The 22,810-nt window shown below is 41.7% G+C and overlaps 1 protein-coding gene across 3 annotated transcripts in view; it reads right to left on the reverse strand.

Moving 5' to 3' along the window:
- abca4a (ATP-binding cassette, sub-family A (ABC1), member 4a) overlaps positions 1 to 22,810 on the reverse strand; it is a 55,061-nt gene that overhangs the window by 19,573 nt on the left and 12,678 nt on the right. For 2 of the 3 annotated variants that reach the window (XM_086151488.1, XM_086151486.1), the window contains exons 8-25: positions 22,429 to 22,518; positions 20,836 to 21,070; positions 20,077 to 20,216; positions 17,190 to 17,306; positions 15,926 to 16,123; positions 13,473 to 13,678; positions 13,208 to 13,384; positions 12,295 to 12,517; positions 11,393 to 11,614; positions 8,615 to 8,819; positions 7,437 to 7,514; positions 6,835 to 7,035; positions 5,789 to 5,966; positions 5,230 to 5,361; positions 4,103 to 4,242; positions 3,855 to 3,992; positions 531 to 700; positions 206 to 302 (exon numbers count right to left, since the gene is read on the reverse strand). In XM_086151488.1, coding sequence (XP_086007614.1) covers positions 206 to 302; positions 531 to 700; positions 3,855 to 3,992; positions 4,103 to 4,242; positions 5,230 to 5,361; positions 5,789 to 5,966; positions 6,835 to 7,035; positions 7,437 to 7,514; positions 8,615 to 8,819; positions 11,393 to 11,614; positions 12,295 to 12,517; positions 13,208 to 13,384; positions 13,473 to 13,678; positions 15,926 to 16,123; positions 17,190 to 17,306; positions 20,077 to 20,216; positions 20,836 to 21,070; positions 22,429 to 22,518 — 2,947 coding nt within the window. The remainder of the gene's footprint in view (positions 1 to 205; positions 303 to 530; positions 701 to 3,854; positions 3,993 to 4,102; positions 4,243 to 5,229; positions 5,362 to 5,788; positions 5,967 to 6,834; positions 7,036 to 7,436; positions 7,515 to 8,614; positions 8,820 to 11,392; positions 11,615 to 12,294; positions 12,518 to 13,207; positions 13,385 to 13,472; positions 13,679 to 15,925; positions 16,124 to 17,189; positions 17,307 to 20,076; positions 20,217 to 20,835; positions 21,071 to 22,428; positions 22,519 to 22,810) is intronic. The other variant, XM_086151487.1, reaches the window with a different exon arrangement.

The following is a 22,810-nucleotide window of genomic DNA, read 5'->3' on the forward strand; positions in this document are numbered from 1 at the left end:
ACACTCTTACCAACAACTGGAGTGTTTTTTGATGTGTTTGCAAGGGCAAGCGGACAAACTGCAATCCAAATGCATGGCATTGTTCATCAATTTTATCAGGTCATTTGTATCCATTGTTAGTTATTGAAAGGATGAGCAGAATTAAACATTTTTGAGAGTTTAATTGTGCCTCTGAATCTTGTAATAGAACCAAAGTTGATCTTACCGTCCAGCTGTCTGCTGGGTACCTCTTCCTGGTTCACTTTAAACTTTGAACACTTTGAGCACATACAGGTGCAGGTTTCTGTACAGTCACATCCACCCTGCAGGTTTCCAAAAAACATCCCTTGGTTAAACTTCAAATTTTTCTGTATCCTTTTACTATCATGTATTGAGAAATTAAAATTCAGTGATTGCCTATTTACATGTCATCACTATAAACATAGATAGATAATAATGATTCCATCTTAGTGTCTTGAACTATTAGTTTACCCTAACTCTTTCTGAAACAAAAACAGAACTCAAAAGCCTTTTAAAAACAAACTACATACACCCATTTTCACTCTCCGCACGAGCGTGAGGTAGAAGCCGGCCCCGAAACAATTTTTCAGAAAGATGGGGGATCCACAGCAGTAGAGTCGTCCCTGAGAGATGATGGCAACCCGGTCACTCAGGAGGTCGGCCTCATCCATGTGATGTGTGGTCATTATCACCGTACACCCTGCAGCAAAGGCCAAAGAATTACTTACAAAGGTGTGGTGTCCATCTTTGCCCAGATCAGTATCCACTGCAGGACATTTGATTATTCTCATGTGGCATAAAACTTTTCCTGTGTTGCCGGGACCCTAAACTAAATGGATATACCTTTTAAAATGCCTTGAAATAGCATTATTTGTCACAGCCAACAGGTGACAAATATCAAATTATATTTTATAAAAGCGGATTCTTTATCTATACAGATCACCCTGCACTCCATAGGGGTGCTGGAGCCTATACCAGCCGAAATTGGCTGAGGGGCAGGGTTCACTCCAGACTGATGGTCCCTTAGTCTTAGGGCCACATATAGAAACATAGAACCATTCAATATCTCATTCACACATTTGGGAGCCTCCAAATGTCTCAAATGTGAAGCGGTACCCAAAGGAAAACCCATAGGGAGAATATGCAAACGCCACACAGGAAGGGTACAAGTCAGAATGGAACCTTTGACCTTCTTGCCGTGAGGCAGAGGTGCTTACCACCTCGTGAAATTCATGCTTTTTTCAAAACAGTACGATGTTCTTTTTGTAAATTATGCTCCAACAAATTGTAAATTATGCTCGAGTTATGCTCAAATAAAGTCATATACCTCATAAGGACGGGTACAGGTAAGACTGGGTAAAGCCAGCAGCCCCATTAGGTCTTCTTTTCCTTTTGGCTTTTCCCTTCAGGGGTAAATCAACAGCAAATCAACCTTCTCAATCTAACCCTATTCTTTGTATCATCTCACACCAACAGACTTCATATTCTTTCTCATTACATCCATAAATCTTCTCTTTGGTCTTCCTCGAAACTTCCTGCCTGGCAGCTCCAATTCCAGCATTTGCCTACCAATATATTCTCTATCCCTCCTTTGTACATGACCCAACCATCTCAGTCTGGCTTCTCTGACCTTCTCTCCAAAAAATCTAACATGTGTTGTTCCTCTGATAGACTCATTCTTGATCCTATCCATCCTGGTCACTCCCAAAGAGAACCTCAACATCTTCATCTCTGCAACCTCTAGTTCTGCCTCCTGTCTTTTTGTCATTATCACTGTTTCTAGTCCATACAGCATCACTGGTCTCACCACTGTCTTGCATACCTTTCCCTTCATTCTGGCTGATAGTCTTCTATCGCATAGTACCCCTGACACTTTTCTCCACCCATTCCAACCTGCTTGAACCAATTTCTTTACTTCTTTCCCACACTCTCCATTGCTCTGAAAAGCTGACCTTAAGTACTTGAACTCCTCCAACTTCTTGAGCTCCACTCCCTGTAGCCTCACCATTCCACCCAGGTTCCTCTCATTCACACACATATACTCTAACTTGCTGTGTCCACCTTGAACGTCTCTGTTACCCCTACAGCACACTGCACCACTGTCTCTCAGCTAGCATACATGTCCTGCACCAGTCTAACATACTGCTCTGCCACTCCAGATTTCAATAATACCAGAGTTCCTCTGGCATCCTGTCATATGCTTTTTCTAGGTCGACAAAAATACAATGCAGCTCCCTCTGACCTTCTCTGTACTTCTCTATTAGCATTCTCAAGCATCTGTAGTACTCTTCCTAGGCATGAAGCCAAACCGCTGTTCACAAATGCTGACTTCTACTCTCAGTCTAGTTTCCACTACTCTTTCCCATAACTCCATTGTATAGCTCATCAATTTTATCCCACTTTAGTTGCCACAATTCTGCATATCCCCCTTATTCTTAAAAATGGGTACCATCACACTTCATCTCCATTCTTCAGGCATCTTCTCACTGTTTACGATCCCGTTGAATAAACTAGTCAGAAACTCTTCCGCTGCCTCTTCTAGTCACCTCTACTACTCTTGCCCCTCTTTCATTTTCCTCATTCATCAGCTCTTCAAAGTATGCTTTCTACCTTCCCATCATTCTTCTAGCATCTGTCAATACATTTCCCTCTATCCTAAAATCACCTAGAGGGCGTTATGGCCTCCAGGATGCATCACGGAATCAGGAAAATTTTTACTTTTAATATAATTATAACAAAACTACTTATTAAAATAACTCTCAAAATGGAAAACCTCACAGTCACTCAAGTGTAAAGCAATGTACAATTAATACTGCTATAAATGAGAATACCAAATTAGTCGACATTGGAAAGGGCCGATATTACCCAAGATGATAGTTGCATCACATGTGATTTAGAGAAACAATTTATGTGCTTTTATTATGTTTCTTTATCATGCAGAAGGCCTGAGGATCTTGACATTGTAGCCCTAGTGTCCTAATGCTCACTCATGCTCTCCCATGGTATAAATCACTTGAAATTCTAAAAAGAAGCATGGTGTCAAATATATCAGTACGTTAAAAGTCACGTCCCAAATATTGGCCGAAACATGTGGGGTTTTAAAACAGAAGCTCACAATTAAACGGATCATGACATTGTAACTACACTCGGTGCTTTAAATAATATATGCATAATGACAACGTTATAAGACAGTGGCATTGGCAAGAATGTGACATCATGAATTTATCAGGCCCAAAGATATGAGACATATCTTTTTAATCTGAACTGTGAGAGTCTGTGATTTGTCTCTTGCTGCTTTGAAGCTGAAACTTCTTTCTTTTTAAAATTATGTAATTAGCTGGGCTTGTCTCATCGGTGATAGCAGTGATAATGTCAAGATGATCATATGGGTTAGAGTTGAAATACTTTCACTTCACATATCTGTCAGTTTCATTTATGCTCTTGCAGATAAACCGTAAGTGAAACTAGTCAAGAGTCTAACTTCAATATTCAATTAGTCTCAAATATGGCAATTTACTCTTTGTTCAATAGTAATGACTTCAAATGTCATCATCCGCGTTATTAGAAAGGCTCGAGAAAAGTGAAAATGAGTTTGATGGTGTCGCATTTTGGGTTATGCGCTATGACAAATTGCTGTTGATCACAGGTGACATTTTTTTCCATTAATGGTTTAAATGGTTAATTTGATGCTCATTGCAAATGTTTAAGTCCTAATTAATTGCAGAATTACAATGCGGCCACAGACAGGTTGTGCATCATGAAGGTTAGATGGGAAACAGTAAAGTTATTTTTAGTGAAACTGCTTTACCCGAATTGAACACCTGTAATCCCTCCAAGCCAGAAAGCGCTATTACCTGCACGATATTTGAGCAGCAGGTCCCAGATGGAGCGTCTGGAGTACGGATCTACCCCCGAAGTGGGCTCATCCAGGATCACCACCTTAGTGCCACCGACAAACGCCAAAGCAACTGATAACTTGCGCTGCATTCCCCCTGCATTAAAAGAACATGTAGTTTGCTAAATAATCCTGTCAATCTGAAACACCAAATAATAACCAACAAAAATTTTTTTTTTTTTTTTGAACTGTGTATGTCAGACCGACCCGAGAGGTTCTGGGTCAGTTCATCTCTCTTGTGAGGGAGGCCGAGATCTTGCAGCATGTTCTCCACCTCCTCCTCGGCCTCTGCAATCGGCCGGCCTTTGAGCAGCGAGCAGAAGAGGATGTGCTCGGCCACAGTCATGCTGAGAAAAAAAGAAAAGGGAGACTATGAAGACAAAAAAAAAACACAGTTTAGTTTTTTTGTTTTCTTATCTAATGTAGAGAATTTTGGTTTGTTGGACTATATAAAACGCAGGCTGAAACAAAAGGGAGCAGTGCGGCAAAGGAGGTGGAGCAATTTTCTATGGAACCGAAACTCCTGGTTCGCTTCCCTGCTCTTCCTGGTGTGTTGAAGCGTCATTGAGCAAGACACTGAAACTCTAACTGCTCCTCTGGCGCTGATGGACGGAAGCCGACTGCTTATGGTTCATCCAGGATGGGTTAAATGCAGAGAATTAAGTTCCCCACAAGGGATTAATTAAGTATAAATTATTATTTAAGTACCTCCATATTCATGGATTAATGACTGAATATTTGTTAGTTATTGCCAATCAAGTAAGTATTGCTGTGAAACAAACAAATATAGTATCAGCGTTTCCAACTCCACTTCACAGAGTTTATATTTATATGATAGATAGATAGATAGATAGATAGATAGATAGATAGATAGATAGATAGATAGATAGATAGATAGATAGATAGACAGATAGACAGATAGATAACCTTTTAAATGCATACCGCATCAATAAAAATCAATTAATGAATTAATTAGTAACGAATTAAATTAAACAAAATTAGAAATAGATTCGGCTGACAATAGTTCAGATTTAAAAATATGGAAAAGAGCAACTGAACACACATATATATATACTGACACTGACACACACACATATATATATATGTATATGCATATACATATATATATATAAAATAAAGAAAATCAATCTAAAATACTTAAAGTTGATAACTCTTTTTCAAAAATACAAATAACATATCTGTAATACTTCTCCTTATACATATGGAAATCTAATTCATTCATTTATTAAAGGAAAGGCGTGAAGCATATCTAAGATGCCTCCTTAGATGAAATGTGTTAAAATGACTTGATCATAGAAGGAGAAGTTGCCTACTGCTGAAAAAGGGTGTTGTGTTGAGGGCACATTCCCAGAGACAAACGGATGGTGTCCATGTCCGTGCGGATGTCTTTGCCATAAATAGTAGCGGTGCCTGAGGTGGGAGGGAACATGCCAGTTAAGATGGACCTGAGAGAAAGAGAAACAGTGAGAGAAGGAATGAAACATGCTGATATTAAGCTGAAAATTAATGGTTCCAAAATGGTTGATCAGATGCTTCTGTGGTTCAACAAACCTCTTTTTAAAGGAGATGATGCATTGTGATGTATGTGTGTGTGTGTGTGTGTGTGTGTGTGTGTGTGTGTGTGTAGTTGGTTGATGGTTTCACTGTTGCATTGTTACTAATGTGAATGCATTGATTTGAACTGAAACGCTTGTTTTCACCAAGAGATTACTTGAAATGTAAATTATCTATATTTGTCCTGGTAGCATGAATAAAGGCAGCAAATGGGAGAAGGCCTCTAGCTCTGTAAGACAGAAAAAGCTCCCAAAAAATGGCTCTTCTGAGGTTCCACTCCTGACTGACAAGGGGTAACGGAGAGGTTGTGTGACCTACATGGTGGTGGTCTTCCCGGCTCCATTGTGTCCAAGAAAGGCCGTAATCTGGCTCTCATAGAAGCTGAGGTTGAGGCCGTCTACAGCGGGTCTGGAGCCACCGCTGAACACCTTGACCAGGTTCTGAATGCAAACCCCCTTCACCAGGCCCGCTGGTTCAGGTTCAAAGAACACCTGACCTGCACAGTCAGAGCGAACGCATTAGTCATGTGACGCTTCCTGCGCAGACCCAACGTATCAACAAGTAAAGGAGGACCTTGCACCTTCAGGTATCTGCGGAGCACAGAGATTGTTTTTTATCACCGTACAGGAAGTTGAAATTTCACAAGATTTATATTTAGCACAGGGGAGCAGAGTCTCACTTCTACCCTAAGACTGGGATCCTGAAAATGACTATGAATCGGAATTGTGTTTGAAAATTTAGTAAACAATTAACCCAATGGGAAAATTGCTTTATCATAGCGATACCAAAGTAGATGGAAAATAACAAATAAACTATATGAACGGAAATTAAAAGTGGTTATTAGAGATTCTTTGGAAACAGTGAGTTCTGATGTGAGTTCTCAGGAGTTGAGATGAATTCTCCAAGGGTCGCTAGTTGTGCGCACATTAAGGCTTTTAAAATATGACTCAACAGTCATATCAATGTAATTACAGCTTTGTATCGATACTCTGTGCCCAATTACCACAAACCCCATTTGCACTGGTATCTCGAACTCCACCTCAGTAAACAAATGTACAATCTGGAGACAGGAATGTGGGGGAAACCGGTCCAATAACTTATTAACTGAGTGCAAAGAAGCAGCCGCTGAGAGTTTGCTTGACAGGCATGTGCAAACACACGCAAGGATATTACATTCCCACACTAGAATCCAGTTGAGAGACTGTGTATTGTGATTTTGAGCTGAGATCAACTGTTCGCTCCATGAGAAGAGAAATGTGCCATACAAATAGTTTGTGATGATGTAACCGTGATTCTTTTTTTGGAAGTTCATGGCTTGAAATTGAACTTGTCGGAAAGAGCGGGCGACAGGAAACACATCGTACCGTCTGTCTCCTGGTTGTCCGTGCCCTCGTCCTCGTTCGTCACCTCCAGCCTCTCACGTTGATCCCCATGTTCACACGATGACGCCTCCTCCGGAGTCTTGGGTTTCTCGTTTTTGTCGCCCTCCTCTTGTTTCTGCGTCTCCTCTTGCCCCTTACTCACCAGGTTATCGAACCCCTTTTTGTCCTGGTTCTGCTTGTTGTCTTTTCAGAGGAAGATGCGGCATTGTTTGTGAAAAAAAATTATTGAATACCAACCAAACTTCATTTTTTTTTTTCCTTTTTTCATAATTTTAATTTTTTTGTGGAACGGTAAATCACTTCCACTTATGCAGCGCTTTCAACACCTAGTGTTGTGTGAATGGGTGGATTACATTCATCATTCTTTCACACACACGCACACATTTCTAAACATACCTTAACATCCACTTTTAAATTATTAATAACAAACCAGTTTTTAGTGATGGTGATTACACAATGATTACACACACACACACACACACAGTATGGAGTCCGGAGGAGCCGGGAATCGAACCACCATCATGCCACCTCAATCCCCCAAATGCTTGCAGAAATTGTAAAAAATTGAAAAAAAAGATTCTAACCTGAAGCTGGAACCACAGTATTGAACCAATAGCAGGGCAGAAGGGGGAAATAAAATGGCCTGCCAATTCCATACTGTCCTGTAATGAAAAAAAAAAAACACCTTAGCAATAGAAAATTATTCATGTGAATATGTATATCTCTTGATGAATTTAGTCATAGTTTTCTAAAAAACACTCCTTTCCTGTATTTGTCAGATGGGTCACACTGCACATTTGGTTGTCTAGTCAGTGCAATCACTTCTTCTGTTCTTTGTGGTTGTTTTTGGAACTTGAGAAGTATTATCCTCTAAGCGACAGCCAGCCACTTAGATTAAAACGGGTAACTTGCTGTGTTTCCTTGACAGGTTTCATACTTTCCACTGGGTCGAACATCCGTGCCCCTAAACGGTTGACTGCAATGTAGAGAATCTGCCATTTTGGGGTCTTTTTCACCTTCATTTAATTCAATCTCTATTACAGTGTTTCCCGACCTTTTTTGAGCCACGGCACATATTTTACATTAGAAAAATCACACGGCACACCACCGAATAAATATGTCAAAAACAGTTTTTAACGAATTAGAATGAAACCGTAGTCTCAATTTACTTAGTGTGAAATCTAATATATCTAATATCTGTAGATTCGTCGAGTTGCAATGCAAATTTCCCACTGATGTGCAACTTTTCCAGAACACTTTTTTGCATTGTTCGAAGACATGTCATCAATATGTCTAAAAATGGTATTATTTGAGAGAACTCGGGCTATTCCTTTATCAACGCCAGAGCCGAGCATTTCTTCTGCATTGATTTTGCCGACAGGTAGTATTAATGTTTTGCTACGGTGTGTGGCAGTTTGGATTTAGAGATGAGTTCAGCAACTTTGCAGCAGCTTTCACCGCTTTCTCACTCGTCTTGGTAGTTTTCAACAACGCTGCCTGTTTGCTTATGCAGATACAAGTACTTTTTATTTTAAAAATGTGTCACGCAAAGCGTCACTAATCACTCTGATACACAAATGCACAGGTTAATTCACTACCCGGTGCCATGGAATGGGCGCGCTGCCCACATAGACATAGGAAGACACAGTATTTGCGTTGGATAAACAATTTTCAGACCAATCAGGTGAAAGTGGGCATTTTTCCACGGCACACTAATGTGCCGCGGCACAGTGGTTGGGAAACAGTGCTCGATTACACTGACCTGGGAAAACATTGTCCAAGTACCAAGCCAGCACAGCGTAAAGCATCGTGTCCAGGCCCATCATGCAGATAGAGGTTAGGAAGGAGAATTCATCCCCCTCCAGCGGACTGGTCTGGATGTTGTCCCATTGCAGACCCAAACCCTGTTCTTCATAGCGTGATAGGTACTCTGTGCCGAAGCCGAACGCCACCTGGGACAGCAAACTCTGAGGGAGGAAGAAAAGCAGCTTTACAGACAGCGGATGTTCTTACAGCTCCTGCTCTTTCTGGAAATTCCCCTCCTTAAATGAATCAAATGTAAATCATTGGGGTATTTTATGGGTTATTTTGATATCTCTTTGATTGAATCACATTGCACTGAGTATTTATCTTCCCCTGGGCTCACCACCCATAGAAAGGGTGTGAGTCGGGCAGCGGTCAGGGTAGGGGACCTCGGCGTCCGACCCTCGGCTGCAGAAGCCGTCTCTTGGTAAATGGAATGTCATCTCTTTGGCGGGGAAGGAACCCATGCTGGTGCGCAAAGCTTGGAGACTCCAACTAGATATAGTTGGACTCACCTTGACGCACAGCGTGGAGTCTGGTACCAGGCCTTTTGAGAGGGGCTGGCCCCTTTTTTTACTGTGGGGTTGCCCCCATAGAGAGGCACCAGGCTGGTGTGGGCAAATTGATTCCCCCCCAAGAGGGTAGCCTCCCTCCACCTTCAGGTGGGGGGACAGGTTCTGACTTTGCTATACGTCCAACAGAAGTTCAGTTTACCCACCCTTCTTGGGGTCCCTAGAGGGACTGTTAGAGAATGCTCCTACTGGGGACTCCATGGGAGACTTCAACATTCACGTGAGCGACGACAGTGCAACTTGGAAGGGTGTGATGGGGAGGAACGGCTCTATACCCTCAGCAGGGTCCTAGAGGGGGCATGAGTGTTTGCCCAATTAGTCTACATGTGTTTGGTGGCTCTGGAGAAGGCATTCGACAATATCCTGCGGGCAATCCTGTGGGGGTCGCAGAAATGTAGGGTACCAAACCCCATTACACAGCTGTTCAGTCCCCGAGTGACCAGTGTCAGAGTTTGGTCCACATTTCCAGTTGTAAGTCGAATTCATTTTTGGTGTGTGTTTGACTCCCTGATGTCACGATCTCCTCTCGGTAGCCGAGAGGAGACACGGCTGGGTCAAATTAACCCCGTTACGACCGGACCCAGCCGGCCGGTGTAACATCAGACCCTGACCCTGCGAGACCCCCTTGTGGACCAGGCCCCCCCCTGGACCTCCGGCCGGCTGGGTCCGGTTGTAACGTGGTTCCCGCAGGGTCGGGGTCCGGTGGTCCACCAGGGTGTCTCACAAGGTCAGAGTTGTTGGGCAAAGGGAAGTCCAGGCACCGCGGCTAGGTCCGGTCGCGACAGGGGTCGTGGGGGGCTCCACAAGGTCAGGGTTGTTGGGCAACCACAATCCCCCGGCACCAGGCAGAGCATGCCGCTGCCCTTTATAGGGATCTTGATTAGTGGCAGCTGGCCGCTGATTCTTAATTTGACCCAGCCGTGTCTCCTCTCGGCTACCGAGAGGAGATCGTGACACCTGAGGGCTGCCCTTCGTTTCATAACTTTTATGGACAGGATATCTCAGCACAGCGAGGGCATTGAAGGGATCCGGTTTGGTGGCTACAGGATCGAGTCCACTTTTTACATGTGATGTGGTTCTGTTGGTTTCATCAGTCCATCATGACCTTCAACTCTCACGAGGACCATGGTGCTCGACTGGAAACAGGTGGAGTGCCCACTCCGGATCGGAGACGAGGTCCTGCCCCAAGTGGAGAAGTTCAGGTATCATAGGGTCTTGTTCAGAGAGGGAAGGATGGAAGGAGAGATCAACAGGCAGATCAGTGCGGCATCTGCAGCGATGTGGACTCTGTATTGGTCTGTCATGATGAAGAAGGATCTGAGCAAGGAGGCGAAGCTCTCAATTTATGGGTAGATCTATGTTCCTACCCTCACCTTTGGTCACGAGCTGTGGGTAGTGACCGAAAGAACAAGATCACAGATACGAGCGGCCGAAATGAGTTTTCTCCGCAGTTTGGCCGAATTCTCCTGGACAGTTCCCAAGGGAGGTATTCCGGGCATGTCCATCTGGGAGGAGACCACAGGGAGGACCCAGGAGTCGCTGGAGAGATTATATCTCTATGCTGGCCTGGGAATGCTGGAGAGGGAAGTCTGAGCCTCTCTACTCCAGCTGCCGCCCTCGTGACCGGACTTCAAATAAGCAGCAGAAGATGGATGGATGGATGGATGGATGGATGGATGGATGGATGGATGGATGGATGGATGGATGGATGAAGCACATCGCAATGATTTTGGAACACGTATTTAAATTTGCATGGGAAATGGGAGGATTTTTGAAACACTGAAACCCTATCATACCCCTCAATGCAACACATCGAAACTTAGGGGCAATACATCCATCCCAAAACTTGTCCCTAAATCATGAATATGAGCATGAATTTGATTTAAGTAAAAATGTAAAGTATCTTTAGTGGTATTTTTGTGGATGCATGGGTCAGAAAAATAACATTGAAATGTTGTTGTTTTTTTCTGCTGAGCTAAGATGAAAAGTTCCGGTCTCTATACAGTGGGGCACATAAGAGAGGCCAAGATTAATGTTAAACAGAAGGACCTTAGAGGGATGAACCCCTCAAACAGTAATACTGGATTTTTTTTTATTATTTTTATTTTATTTTATTTTATTTTATTTTATTTTATTTTATTCGGGGAGGGGTGCAGAAGTCCTACCGCCAGGATCTTTATATCTTTGGTGAGTCGATCTTGCCAGGCGAAGCAGAAGATATGCGGGAGGTAAAGCGTGAAGTAGATGATGCCACAGCAGGCTGCCGCCAGGTTTGCCTGGTTGAAGAAGACACTCAGGAGGAAGCATTGCATGATGGTAGCCGTCGTGAAGGTGAGCAGGAAAAGGAAAAGGATTAAGGGGTTGCTGTAGTTCAGAACCCTCCCTCCCTGAAAGCCAGAGAAAAATATAATGTATTTATTGGAATGAATTAAATATACAGTACATGGCAAAATAGAGCCAAAACTAGACACAGGAGAGACACATTCAGGTTTTCCCTTAAGTACTCTTATAATAGTCCAAAGTACATGTGCTGTGAGAACAGCACAAAAAATATGCATTTCCAAAATATGTTCTGAAATAAATAATATCTTTCATATAAAGTTGTATCTGTGAAAGTAAATAAAGGCTAAACCTTGGCGGAGTTACACGCACACCTTGACAATCGTTTGTAAATTTAGTATGTTGTAATGCTTATTTTCTCCACTGGAGGGTACGACAAGCCCATCTTAATACATCACTGGCTGACACTTGTAATGAGGGAACAAATGTGAATCATTGACAACCCATTCCTGCATACTTGTTGACACCATTCCCATGATGTCACACCTTTCACAGTTTGTCTGTTAATGATTTTATCAACACACTAGTCTTAGTCACTCATTGCTCAAAGGAAGCCACCTGCTTCACAATAAAGCTGTAATACACAGAAGTTTATGTGATGACGGACACTGGAGTCACACCGGGATCAGATGTCTCGTCGTTATACAGAACCGAACGGGAATAAGCAGCAACATAGACGGCAATTATTAAATGCACAAAAAAGAATAGGATGGCTGTTTTCCCTCACCATGATGATGGCTGTGAGCATAGCGGTGCTTGTGCCCATCATGAGAAAGCTGTCGATAAACCAGGTGGACCAGATGACTCCACTCCTGACCCCCATGGCCTTCAGGGTCTCCTTGAGGCGGAGTTCCTTCTCCAGAACGATACTTTTGACCGTCATGGACACGGAGTAGACCCAGGCCAGTACCATGAAGATGGGGAAACAGCGGCTTAATGTGAGCATGAACCTGGGGGAGAGAGGAGGAATACAACACGGAGGGCGTTGAGATGGGATTGCATCTTGAACACACACACAACAGAAAAAGTCTTAAATCAATAGCTTTAAAATGAGATTTGTGTAAGAGAGCCATTTGAATCTCAGCAAACAAAGAATCGTGATTTGTGTTTTTATATAAACACACAACTATGAGTTTGCGAACGTCGAATTAAATTCGGGCATTTGTGATGACGTTATCCGTTCAAGGAGTCAAAGATTCAAAGTGTTAATTGTCATAGTGTTACATGAATAAATTTGTAATGAATAAGTTAATTAAACACGTTTCCCTGTAAAATTAAATTCTTACTTTGCCATCCACAGATTATCCAGATGAGTGTAATGAATAAATAAATAAACAAACATTCTAAAGCAGGGGTGTCAAACTCAAAGCCAGTGGCCCGGATTGGGATCGTGAACAGGTTTAATCCGGCTCGCAAAGCTAAAAAAATACCAGGTTTGAGGAGTGAATTGAACAATAGGTACGTAACAGTAATTCATATGTCATGATTTTGCCGATCCGGCCCACCTTAGAATAGATTTTCCCCCGTGTTGCCCCTGAGCTAAAATGAGTTTGACACCCCTGTACCAGAGTATTTACATGTGTTCTAAAATGCCTAAAAAAATTGAATTGCGACACAGTATCAATCTCTCCTCCACTCACAGATCATCCACATAACAAGGATAAGGCATCTGCTGCAGGTAAACCCCAAGTGGCCACTCTTTCCCGGTCTGAGTCCTGATGATCCCGTGCTCTATAATATCCTGGAGGTAAGCAAAGCCCCCCCACACGTAACGGAGGTCGTCCATGGGGTCGGCTCTGGGACCGGGATCCCAATATCTGAGAAAAAAAAAAAAAACACGTTGCCAGAATCGGAGTGCGCCATCATACTTTCATCTGTTCTCGCACTTGATTTTGAGTTTCTGACCTGTCTTTGACCTTGTTGGTTCGTTCCACGGTGTCGATATCCATTCGGATCTTGAACTTGACGTGAGGCGGGACTTTGGTGGTCCAGGGGAACATATTTTCGAAGACAAGACCTGCCCAGAATTTGCCTTCCGCCAGAAGATCCAAGGCCCGGTACGTGATGGTGTCCTCATCAGGCAGAGGCATAAATCGATCCAGTAGGACACACTGAGTGAGAAAAAAAACGTGCAGAATGATGTTTTTTAATGCAATATTGTGCTGCACTTTTTAAAGAAAACGCTGATTTTTTTTTTTTTTTGAACATTTATTAGAACAAGTTCCTTGACAGAGTCACACACATTCATACTAAACCTCATGACAAGATACACATTATACAATATTCTTTATAGTTATAATTATTTCTACCATTCATTTAGCAATTCACTTATTTCCTCAATAGCAAGCGAAAAAAAAAAAAAGAATTTTGATTTTAACAGTTCATTTCAAAAACACCGTGAATCGAATTCCAGTATGAAATTTTTCATATCATAATAAAGATGCCGAATCTCAATATAATGAAACACCTTCTTTAAATAGCTTCTTTTTTTTTGTGAGGCTGAGAGCCTTTTCAAACTGTCATAATCATAATTCCCTTATGATGTTTTCATAATAATGATCATTTAAATATTATTGTCATTCCTAAAACAAGTAGAAGTAATGATTACAAATAGTAGTAGTAGTACTACTTGGTTAGCAGGTAACATGGCAGATTGCTACTTCACTGGATTATTATAAGACTTTGACATGCCCTGTAATTAAATCACATTAACTATGAGTTAACACCCACTGTAAATATCAAGCCTATTACTCTGTTTTCTGATGTAAATTACAGGATTACTGATGAACTTTACAGGATTTCAAGACCGACACCGTTAATCAAGAGGTGAGACCAGCAATGCTGTCTGGTTTAGGAACAGGAAAGTAGAGTTGGAGGGAGCAGAGATGAAGATGTTGTGCTTCTCTTTGAGAGTGACGAGGACGGATAGGATCAGTACATGTCAACGTGAGATGCTTCGGCAATAGAAGTCAGACTGGGATGGCGAGATAGTGAACATATTGGTAGTAGGATGCTTAGGTTGGAACTGCCAGGCGGAAGAGGTGGAAAAAGACCAAGATTTATGAAAAAGTGAAAGAGGACATGAAGTTAATTGGTGTGAGAGGAGAGGGTGCTGCGGAGAGGGTTAAATGTTTAAATGGCAAACCCTGAAAGGAGCAGCCAAAAGGAAATGAAGAAGAAGAATAAGCTGCTGTATCTGCTGCCGGATCATCGCCACATGTTTACGGTAAGAAGTGTATCACATGACCAGCACGGGCATTCAGTGCTGGCCAGTGCAGATGGAGAAGCAACACTTCAAATAAATTACTTTTCTCAATCCAAGCTCATCCAACCAACACACACACACACATAAAAGTTTGCCCTGCAACCACAGAAACACAAATGATACATCACACACAATCACAATTAAGCACATTTAAACCGAGCCAACTCAAAATGACTATCCATTCGCCTGAGCTGCCAGCGGAGTGAGCCGATGCGCGGTTGCGAGCCGTCTACGTGCCACCAACGTGCGGCCAAGTAGCCTTCAAGACCACGGTCATTGTAGCCGTTTTCTAAAGGATGGCGGGTGGAGTGACAGCTGTATCTAATCAGCCTCATTCCTTCTTGCTCCCTCTGTCACACTCAAGTGCTGTAAGCTTCGAACAGGACAAAAACAAAGAGCGCCAAGCCTCCGCCCAGCCGAACCCCCCTCCCCCCCCCCCCAGGTGCCCCCCGTGTCACCCCCCGGTGTGTTAGGCTTCTCATCCTGATTAGCCTCCGCGGGGAAAGAGTTTGATTTACTTCGAATGAATCGTCCGGCTAGAATACGACGGAGCGACGTTTCACAGTTTCCTTTTTTTTTTTTTTCCCCCGTTTTCTTTTGTTTTTTTTTTTCCCCTCCACTCCATCAGCGGTAAACAAAAGAGGACTCGACAGCTCATTTGTTGCGCTGGCCCTCGTCCCACCTGGGCAGATTTACATAAATTGAGCTAAAAGACAGCTTATCTGAAACGCTCCCATCCCACCGGGCCCCGGTGGTGAGTGCGTCGCAATTACGCAACCGGGGTATTGAAATTCACCGAGTGACAGATCCGGCGCTCAATTGGATTATTTCATGAATAGGTCCATGCGGGCTTTTTGCCGCATTTCAGGTGAACGTCAAGTCCAAAGGGGAGAAAAGGTTAAAAAAAAAAAAAAGGACAGAAAAGATTTCTGACACCTTACTGTCATCTGAAAACGTTTAGCCGTCTTTTATTAGTCAAGAGAATTTTGCACACTATCGGAAGGGAATTTGTGAGGCAAATAAAGATTAGGGAACCTTTTGAGAATGGGTGCGTTACGCCGTAGAGGTAGTAAAACCAGCGGTGGCCACTCACATCCCCGTACTGATTGAGCATCCGGATGATCCTGTCAGTGAGGTTGAAGACGTCCCGCCAGTCAAAATCAGGCACGTCCTCTAGACGTTCCTCCGGGGGCCCGTTGTGCAGGAAGTTGAGGACATGTTTGGAGGAGAACGGCGCCTCCTCCAGACTCCTGTCGATGAAATCCATCACTGATGGATTCCGAATGGTGTCCTGAAAGCGATCAGAAAAAGCTTGTTTGTGTTTTGTTTTTTGCTTTTCCTTTTTTTTTTTTTTTTTTTTTTTTTTTTTTTTGGGGGGGGGGTTGACACGTTGTTGCTGCGAGACCTGCAGGAAAATAACATTCCACTGCAAAGGAGTTCAGCGAAAATAGAAAACTGTGAAGTCAGTGGAAAAAAAAAATTGAAACAGAGGAAAGGAGAGGGAAGCATACAGTGGACACAGAGGAGAGAAAGATAGATGGGAACGGGAAAGAGCTGGCATATTTTGGTGAGATAAGAATCCGGAGTCGAGCTGAAAACACTGTGAACTCCTGAGACCTCGGTGAAAAATATCAATGTGTCTGAAAAATTCAGTATCAAACAACAACATCATTAATCAGTTAATTAAACGCCGGGATCATGTTTTTCTGTTTTTGGAGCCTTACGTTCTGCTTGTGTGCATTTGCATTTGTGCGTTTGTCCGGTTGTGTGTGTGCGTGTGTGTGTGTGTCAGACCAGGTTGAAAGGGTGTTAAAACAGCACAGAAAACTCATAAGATATTGTCATTAACTGAGATATAGCAATCTGGGCATCTCAGCTATACTAAACGTTAGTTATTAATATTTTCTGGTATCACGTACGGAAAAATACCTCGGTAGAAATTTGGTTTGTATTACAAATGAATGTTTATTTGATTGTTTTCTTTGGAAAATGAAGTTTTGCAATATCCTGAAAAAGAAAACCAAAAATACTATATTTATTTATTTATTTATTTATCTATTTATTTATTTATTCATCTAAGATATTTGTTTGTTTGTTTATCTATCTATTTATTTATTTTTGTGAAAAACAAGCCTCTGAAGTCCCAGCCCTAAATTTGTATGTTCCTTACATGAAATTATCAAAGGCCATTGAGTTTGAGTATAAAAAAATCCTTGCGTCATTTTTCTTGAGGTAAAAATTTGAGGCGGGTCAGGTTGACCTGAACACACTATACGGGTTAAAGGAGCAAATAGCTGGCGATTAAAAAAAAAAAGGAGAGAATTATTCTGATACTGATGATTCTATTGTTGTCCCACCCGGATCATCTTTACTTGGACTCCATCTTGGAAAAAAGCCCAGATCTGCGGCGCCACCTCTTCCCAGGCCTTCCCCATCATCCTGAGCCTCTCCAGCTCTTCAAATGTGGTGTTCGCCTGTGGCAGGGGACAAAAAAAACACACAGTGAGGAAAGATTCAAAAAATGAGAAGTTCAAGATACTGTACATACTGTTTGAGGAGGGAGGAAGTTGGCACGGGCGCATTACGCGCACGCGCCTTATCGTCACTCTCTTAATCTCCTGCTACATAAAATTCCCACAAAAAGATGGACAGCGCACACATTCACGCAAAGTACCGCCGCATTTTCAGATCATCGACAACTGTGCGGCAAAAATATTTACAGCGCGCTTATCGTTCCAAGGCTGTGTGTGCATAGGTACAGTGTCCCGTGCAGCCGAAACCAAAGGCTGACTATTTCGGGACTCAGTCATGTGCAGTGGGGGATGAAACCCCTCGAGAGTACACCCAATTAAACCCCTTCCTCTTCTGTGTGTCTGATTTTGGGTGACAATGGGAACAATAGAGGCGGAGTGACAATGGAGGCCGTTGGTGACAACTGGCCAAATGCATTCAGTCTGTCCGGTGAATCCCAGTCAGGTTCCCACAAGTGAGCGCTTCCTCCTTCCCCCGAGGCCTTTTTTTTAACAGCGGTCCAAAAAGCTGGGGGCTGGGATGGGGTGCGGCTCGCCAGCTGAGATATACGGTGTTCCGTGTAACAGCGTATTTCTTCATGAGCAGGGGTTCAATCGCGTTTAGTGCTATGGGGATTTCTCATCGAAAGGTTGGTAACAGAAAACAATATGCTTCAGGAAAAAATATATATTTCCTTTTAAGGTTCACAGATATTCCTATGATCTAGGATGAATTTCAAAGGATGCACTTTTCTGAAGTTTTCAAGGAGTTTTCAGCGTCTCATTCTAGCTGTTGAAAATACTGAGAAACATAAATGTGTCTTTAACTTAATTAAAATGGCAAAACCTTTCCATCTTTCGAACAATATTCATTTTATTTTCATTTCAGTCCTCATTTTGTTTTTGGATTTAATTCAAACTTGAATTTTTGGATGAAATATTTATTCAAGTCTAATTCAGCAAAACAGTCAAAATGAAAAAAAATAATAAAAAAAACAAGGAAACAAATGAAATGCGGGCTTTATAAACCTCAAGCCATAAAAAATTTCATATGGCAATAAATTTGATCATTGATCATATCTAGGTAAGAATTTTAATTTTCTCCAACTTATTTTGTGATTTTTTTTCATATTTTTTGTTTATATCAATGTCATCAGTGTCGCCACTAGTTTATCAAACATATCAAACAGCGCAGGAAAGCATCACTTTATGATGTTGTTTACGTCATATATTGTATAACATAAGCGTTGTGATTTATGTGTTATGAACTGCTGTCACAGAAAAGTGTCGGCCATAAATGAACTACGACCACAAATCACATTTTAAAATATTTTTGTTGAATAGATTTAGTGAAGCTGTTGCGTAAGCTGATAGTTTTGAGATGACTGTGTTCACCCTCCGGATTGTACTGAGTAGCATAATAAACTATGGAAACTATGGGGTGATGGAAAGTGTAGATAAAGCCCGACATACCTGAGCATTGCACAACGGCTGTCATTTAGAACATTTCAACATTCACTAAAAGTGTCATTCTGAGCTTCTAACTAATAAACCGTCATAAGGTTGACACGATTGTGGTCTTGTGAATGAATGAATCCTGTATGTCACTGTAGCTCAATACTCTTGTTTGTTTTTAGCGCAGTGGAAGAGCCCAGTCTGTGTCGAGGAAAAAGTATTTTATCATATCAAAAAGGACAAACTCCACTTCTTACATAACACAGAAAAAAAGCCGTGGCACCAGTCGCTTGTGTAACAGGTGCTGTTGCGTTGCGGCCAAGCCGTCCATGACCGCTGGCCCCGTAAAGGGCTTTGACGGGCTCGTATCTAAATCCAGTTGCAAAAGGCCTGGACATAACATGTTGCTACCTGCTTCAAGGGGAAATCAAAGAAAGCAACAAAACCCATAAGTAACTAAACCAATAAGTAACTATATAATCAGAATAAGCACTACTTTCTGAGTGCTTATTCTGTTGCTCTTCACCTTTAACTTGTATCTGTAATATCCCGTGTTTACTCAGGAAGTATTTGAAGACCGTTCCTCTGTTGGTTGGAGGCGAATGGTTAATTCGACTCTGTGTGTGTGTGTGTGTGTGTGTGTGTGTGTGTGTGTGTGTGTGATCGACAAAAACAAAGAGGTTGGTTTTTGGATTTAATTCAAACTTGAATTTTCGGATGAAATATTTATTCAAGTCTAATTCAACAAGAAAGTCTAAATAAAATAAAAAAATAAAAAAGTAAACAAATGAAATGCGGGCTTTATAAAGCTCAAGCCATAAAAAATTTCATATGGCAATAAATTTGATCATTGATCATATCTAGGGAAGAATTTTACTTTTCTCTAATTGTGATATTTTTCATATTTTTTTTGTTTATATCAATGTCATAATATTGGTATAAGGATCATACCAGGATACCATAACATTGGAAATGTAGATGTCCAAATAAGTTACTGCTTTTTTAAAGGCAGCTTCCCACAGAGATAACTTCTCCTCACGTCCTTCATGCTCACTGAATTTTAGAAAGAAGAAATATAAAAAAAAATATCCATCTTGGAAAACATATGTTGAAAAAATATACTAAAGTCAGAGTAATATTTTTAAAAATGTGCATGACGCTGTGTTGAGGAGCTTTGCGAGTTCTTGATCTAAGTCTGTACATACAATCAGTGCACAACAGGTGAACAGTAAATTAAGGATAGTTAATGAAGCATAGTTATGAAATCCATCGAGCTTACATTTCTTATGATCTGTCTGACGGCTGGCGAGTCGGGAGCAAAGAGGATCTTTCCCATCAGCATGGGCTTCAAAGAGTTCCACACTATTCGGGAGGCAGGATTGGATTCCAGATCCCTCACTAGATCGTTGCAGAAAGGTGCTAGAAGGCAAAGTTACAGATTATTATGAAGTATATTGCTGTTACATTGTAATAGAAGTGTAATAAAATAGAAGCATGCAGTCATTTCACACACAGAAGTGCAAGAACTCGGCAATACTTGAAAAGAAGAAAAAAGAAAGGCAACTCAGTTTGAATGGATATAGAAACTCATTTAACTGTTTAAAGTTCGGAAACTACAAAGAATTCAGGGGGGGGTTTTGACATGCCTTGATCCAGAAAAGTCCTTTAAAGATAAAATCAATGCCATGCTAATTATGAAGAAAAATACTTCAGTCAACTGATATATTACAACATTTTTTTTGTAACCAGACCAATAATGACAACTCGGACACTTTCCGGCCAAAACTATCAAGTTTTTCTTTTAGTGGAGGAACCAATACATATCATTAGGAATCCTCTTATCACAATTTGGTAAGGTTTTCAAAGTGTACACATTCACTGGACAAAGAAGAAAACAAATACCTTAAGTAGGCCACATATAATACATGCTACCTATGTATATTTGGAGACTTTCTTTAATCAGACGTTGCAAGTAATAGTTCAATTCCGATTCCTCTTATTCTCCAGGCATGGTGTATGGTGGGCCGGGTCTACTCACTGGTGCTGTTGTCATGTGTGTGCTGGCCTTGTGCGCTGCCTCTGTTGATGCCCAGAAACACTTTGTAGTTGTTATCTTCGTACCAGTTGAAGGACGTGACGCTGGAAAAAGGCCCCTTCGTGTAACCGCACACCAGGCTGGAAGCAGCGGCCATCACCTGCCCGAAGGACAGGCTGTCCTGGAAGAGAGGAGTCACCACCTGGAGAAGCTCCTGGGAACTGTTCCTCTGGAATAACTGCCGGGAAACCCAGGAAAAGGAAAAAAAAAAAAAAAAGACTTGAATTAGAAAATACGAGCTTTTGAGTAGATTTAAATTGTGGCTTTTAGAATAAAAACGTGGGAATAAGAAGGAAAGAATGACAGCACTTGAAATCAAAATCTATTAAATAAGTGGTCAAAGAAGGAGTGATATATTTTATGGAACTGCATAAAGTAGCAGTTTGCAAACAAAACCGTGCCAAAAACAACACATGGTATACCAACAGAAAAGTACTGAATTAATTTGGCTACTTTTTATGAATATGTTTCACGTCAACCCTGATATTATTATGCGCTTTATCTAAGAGTTTGTGAAGATGACGTTGATACAGCTGAATAAATTATAATCGCAGTCTAAAAAGATTATAATTCTATGTTATAGGGTACCTGAAAACTAAATAAGTGAAACCGTATTTATCAAAAAAGCACTGATATACATGTGAAAGCATACATGAAGCCTTTAATACTGAAAAATGTATATGTGAATATGGATTAACTGATAAGTGTCACTGAAGACAAGATAAATGTAATACAGCTCATTATTTGCACCAGAAGAAAAAAATCATACTGGATATTAATTCACTGTGACTTAAAAAAAGGTCAGAGGTTTATTAAGCTTCCATTATGATAATGGAAGCACTGATATAAATATTTGTTGTCATCTAAGGATTCACTGAGGATTTTATTTTCCGCCAAAAATCAAAAGACATTATTCAGTTGGAAATGAAAAGAAAAATACAGACAGATTTTATCGTCTCAATAAAAAAGTCCATGTCTAATTAGAAAGCGGCTTCACGAGCTGGAAGCTACATGTCTTCTGTCACGACCGTAGAGGAACACCTTGCCAACAGGATGTCAGGCTGTCAGATACACTGAATGTCCCTTGGAAACATAACAAACATACCAGTATTTTTCTGGCAGCGGTTGCTCCTGACAGATTTGCAGCCTGCAAATTACCCAGTTGCAGCGCAAGCCGGGGTTATTTACTCGCGTAACAATCACCACGTAGAGTTAAAGATATCATTAAACCGAAAACCTGATCTCAGTGACAGAAGGACGTAAACAAACGGATAATTCATCACGTCCGATAACCTCCCTGGATGGGGCCTTTGCTCGCTCCCTCGACCTCGGGGTTGTTTCCATTGCGGCCCTTTTATGATGATGTATCTGTTTTTGGGGCCAAAGAATCCCAATCTGGATTTAGCCTTCCTCATACGCACTGGATGTCTATGTTTGCGTAAAAACTCAGGCGAGAGGAAGCAACTGTTTCCTGGCGGCTAAAAATAGTGGACGGTGACCTTTTGAATGGAGTTGGACCACATCGCCCCGCTTTACCTCTCTCAGTTTGTCCGAGGCAGCGGAGACGATCCGAACCCAGAAGTGAATGTCGATGCCTTCGGAGTGATAGTCCAGCACGCGAGGAAGCTGCGGACGAAAAACATTGTTTTAGTCACTCTTGAACATAGCAACTCACAATTTATTGTCATTACCCAATTTATTGTCTGTGTTCATTGAACACTTCTGGGGGTATTAAGCGCTTTCGCTTCGCGGCAAAAAGGTCCGTGGTTCGATTCCTACGGTCGTTCTTTCTGTGCGAAGTCTCCATGTTCCCTCATGTCTGTGTGGGTTTTCTTTCGGGTTCTCGGGTTTCCTTCCACAGTCAAAAACATGCGGTAGCGTGTCCAGATGTGTGAATGAGAAAGTGAATCTCTATAGA

This window comes from Fistularia commersonii, chromosome 8 (genome assembly GCF_037954325.1).
Source record: "Fistularia commersonii isolate RoL2024-O1a breed Wild chromosome 8, RoL_Fcom_v1.0, whole genome shotgun sequence".
In the NCBI taxonomy this organism is placed as follows: domain Eukaryota; kingdom Metazoa; phylum Chordata; class Actinopteri; order Syngnathiformes; family Fistulariidae; genus Fistularia; species Fistularia commersonii.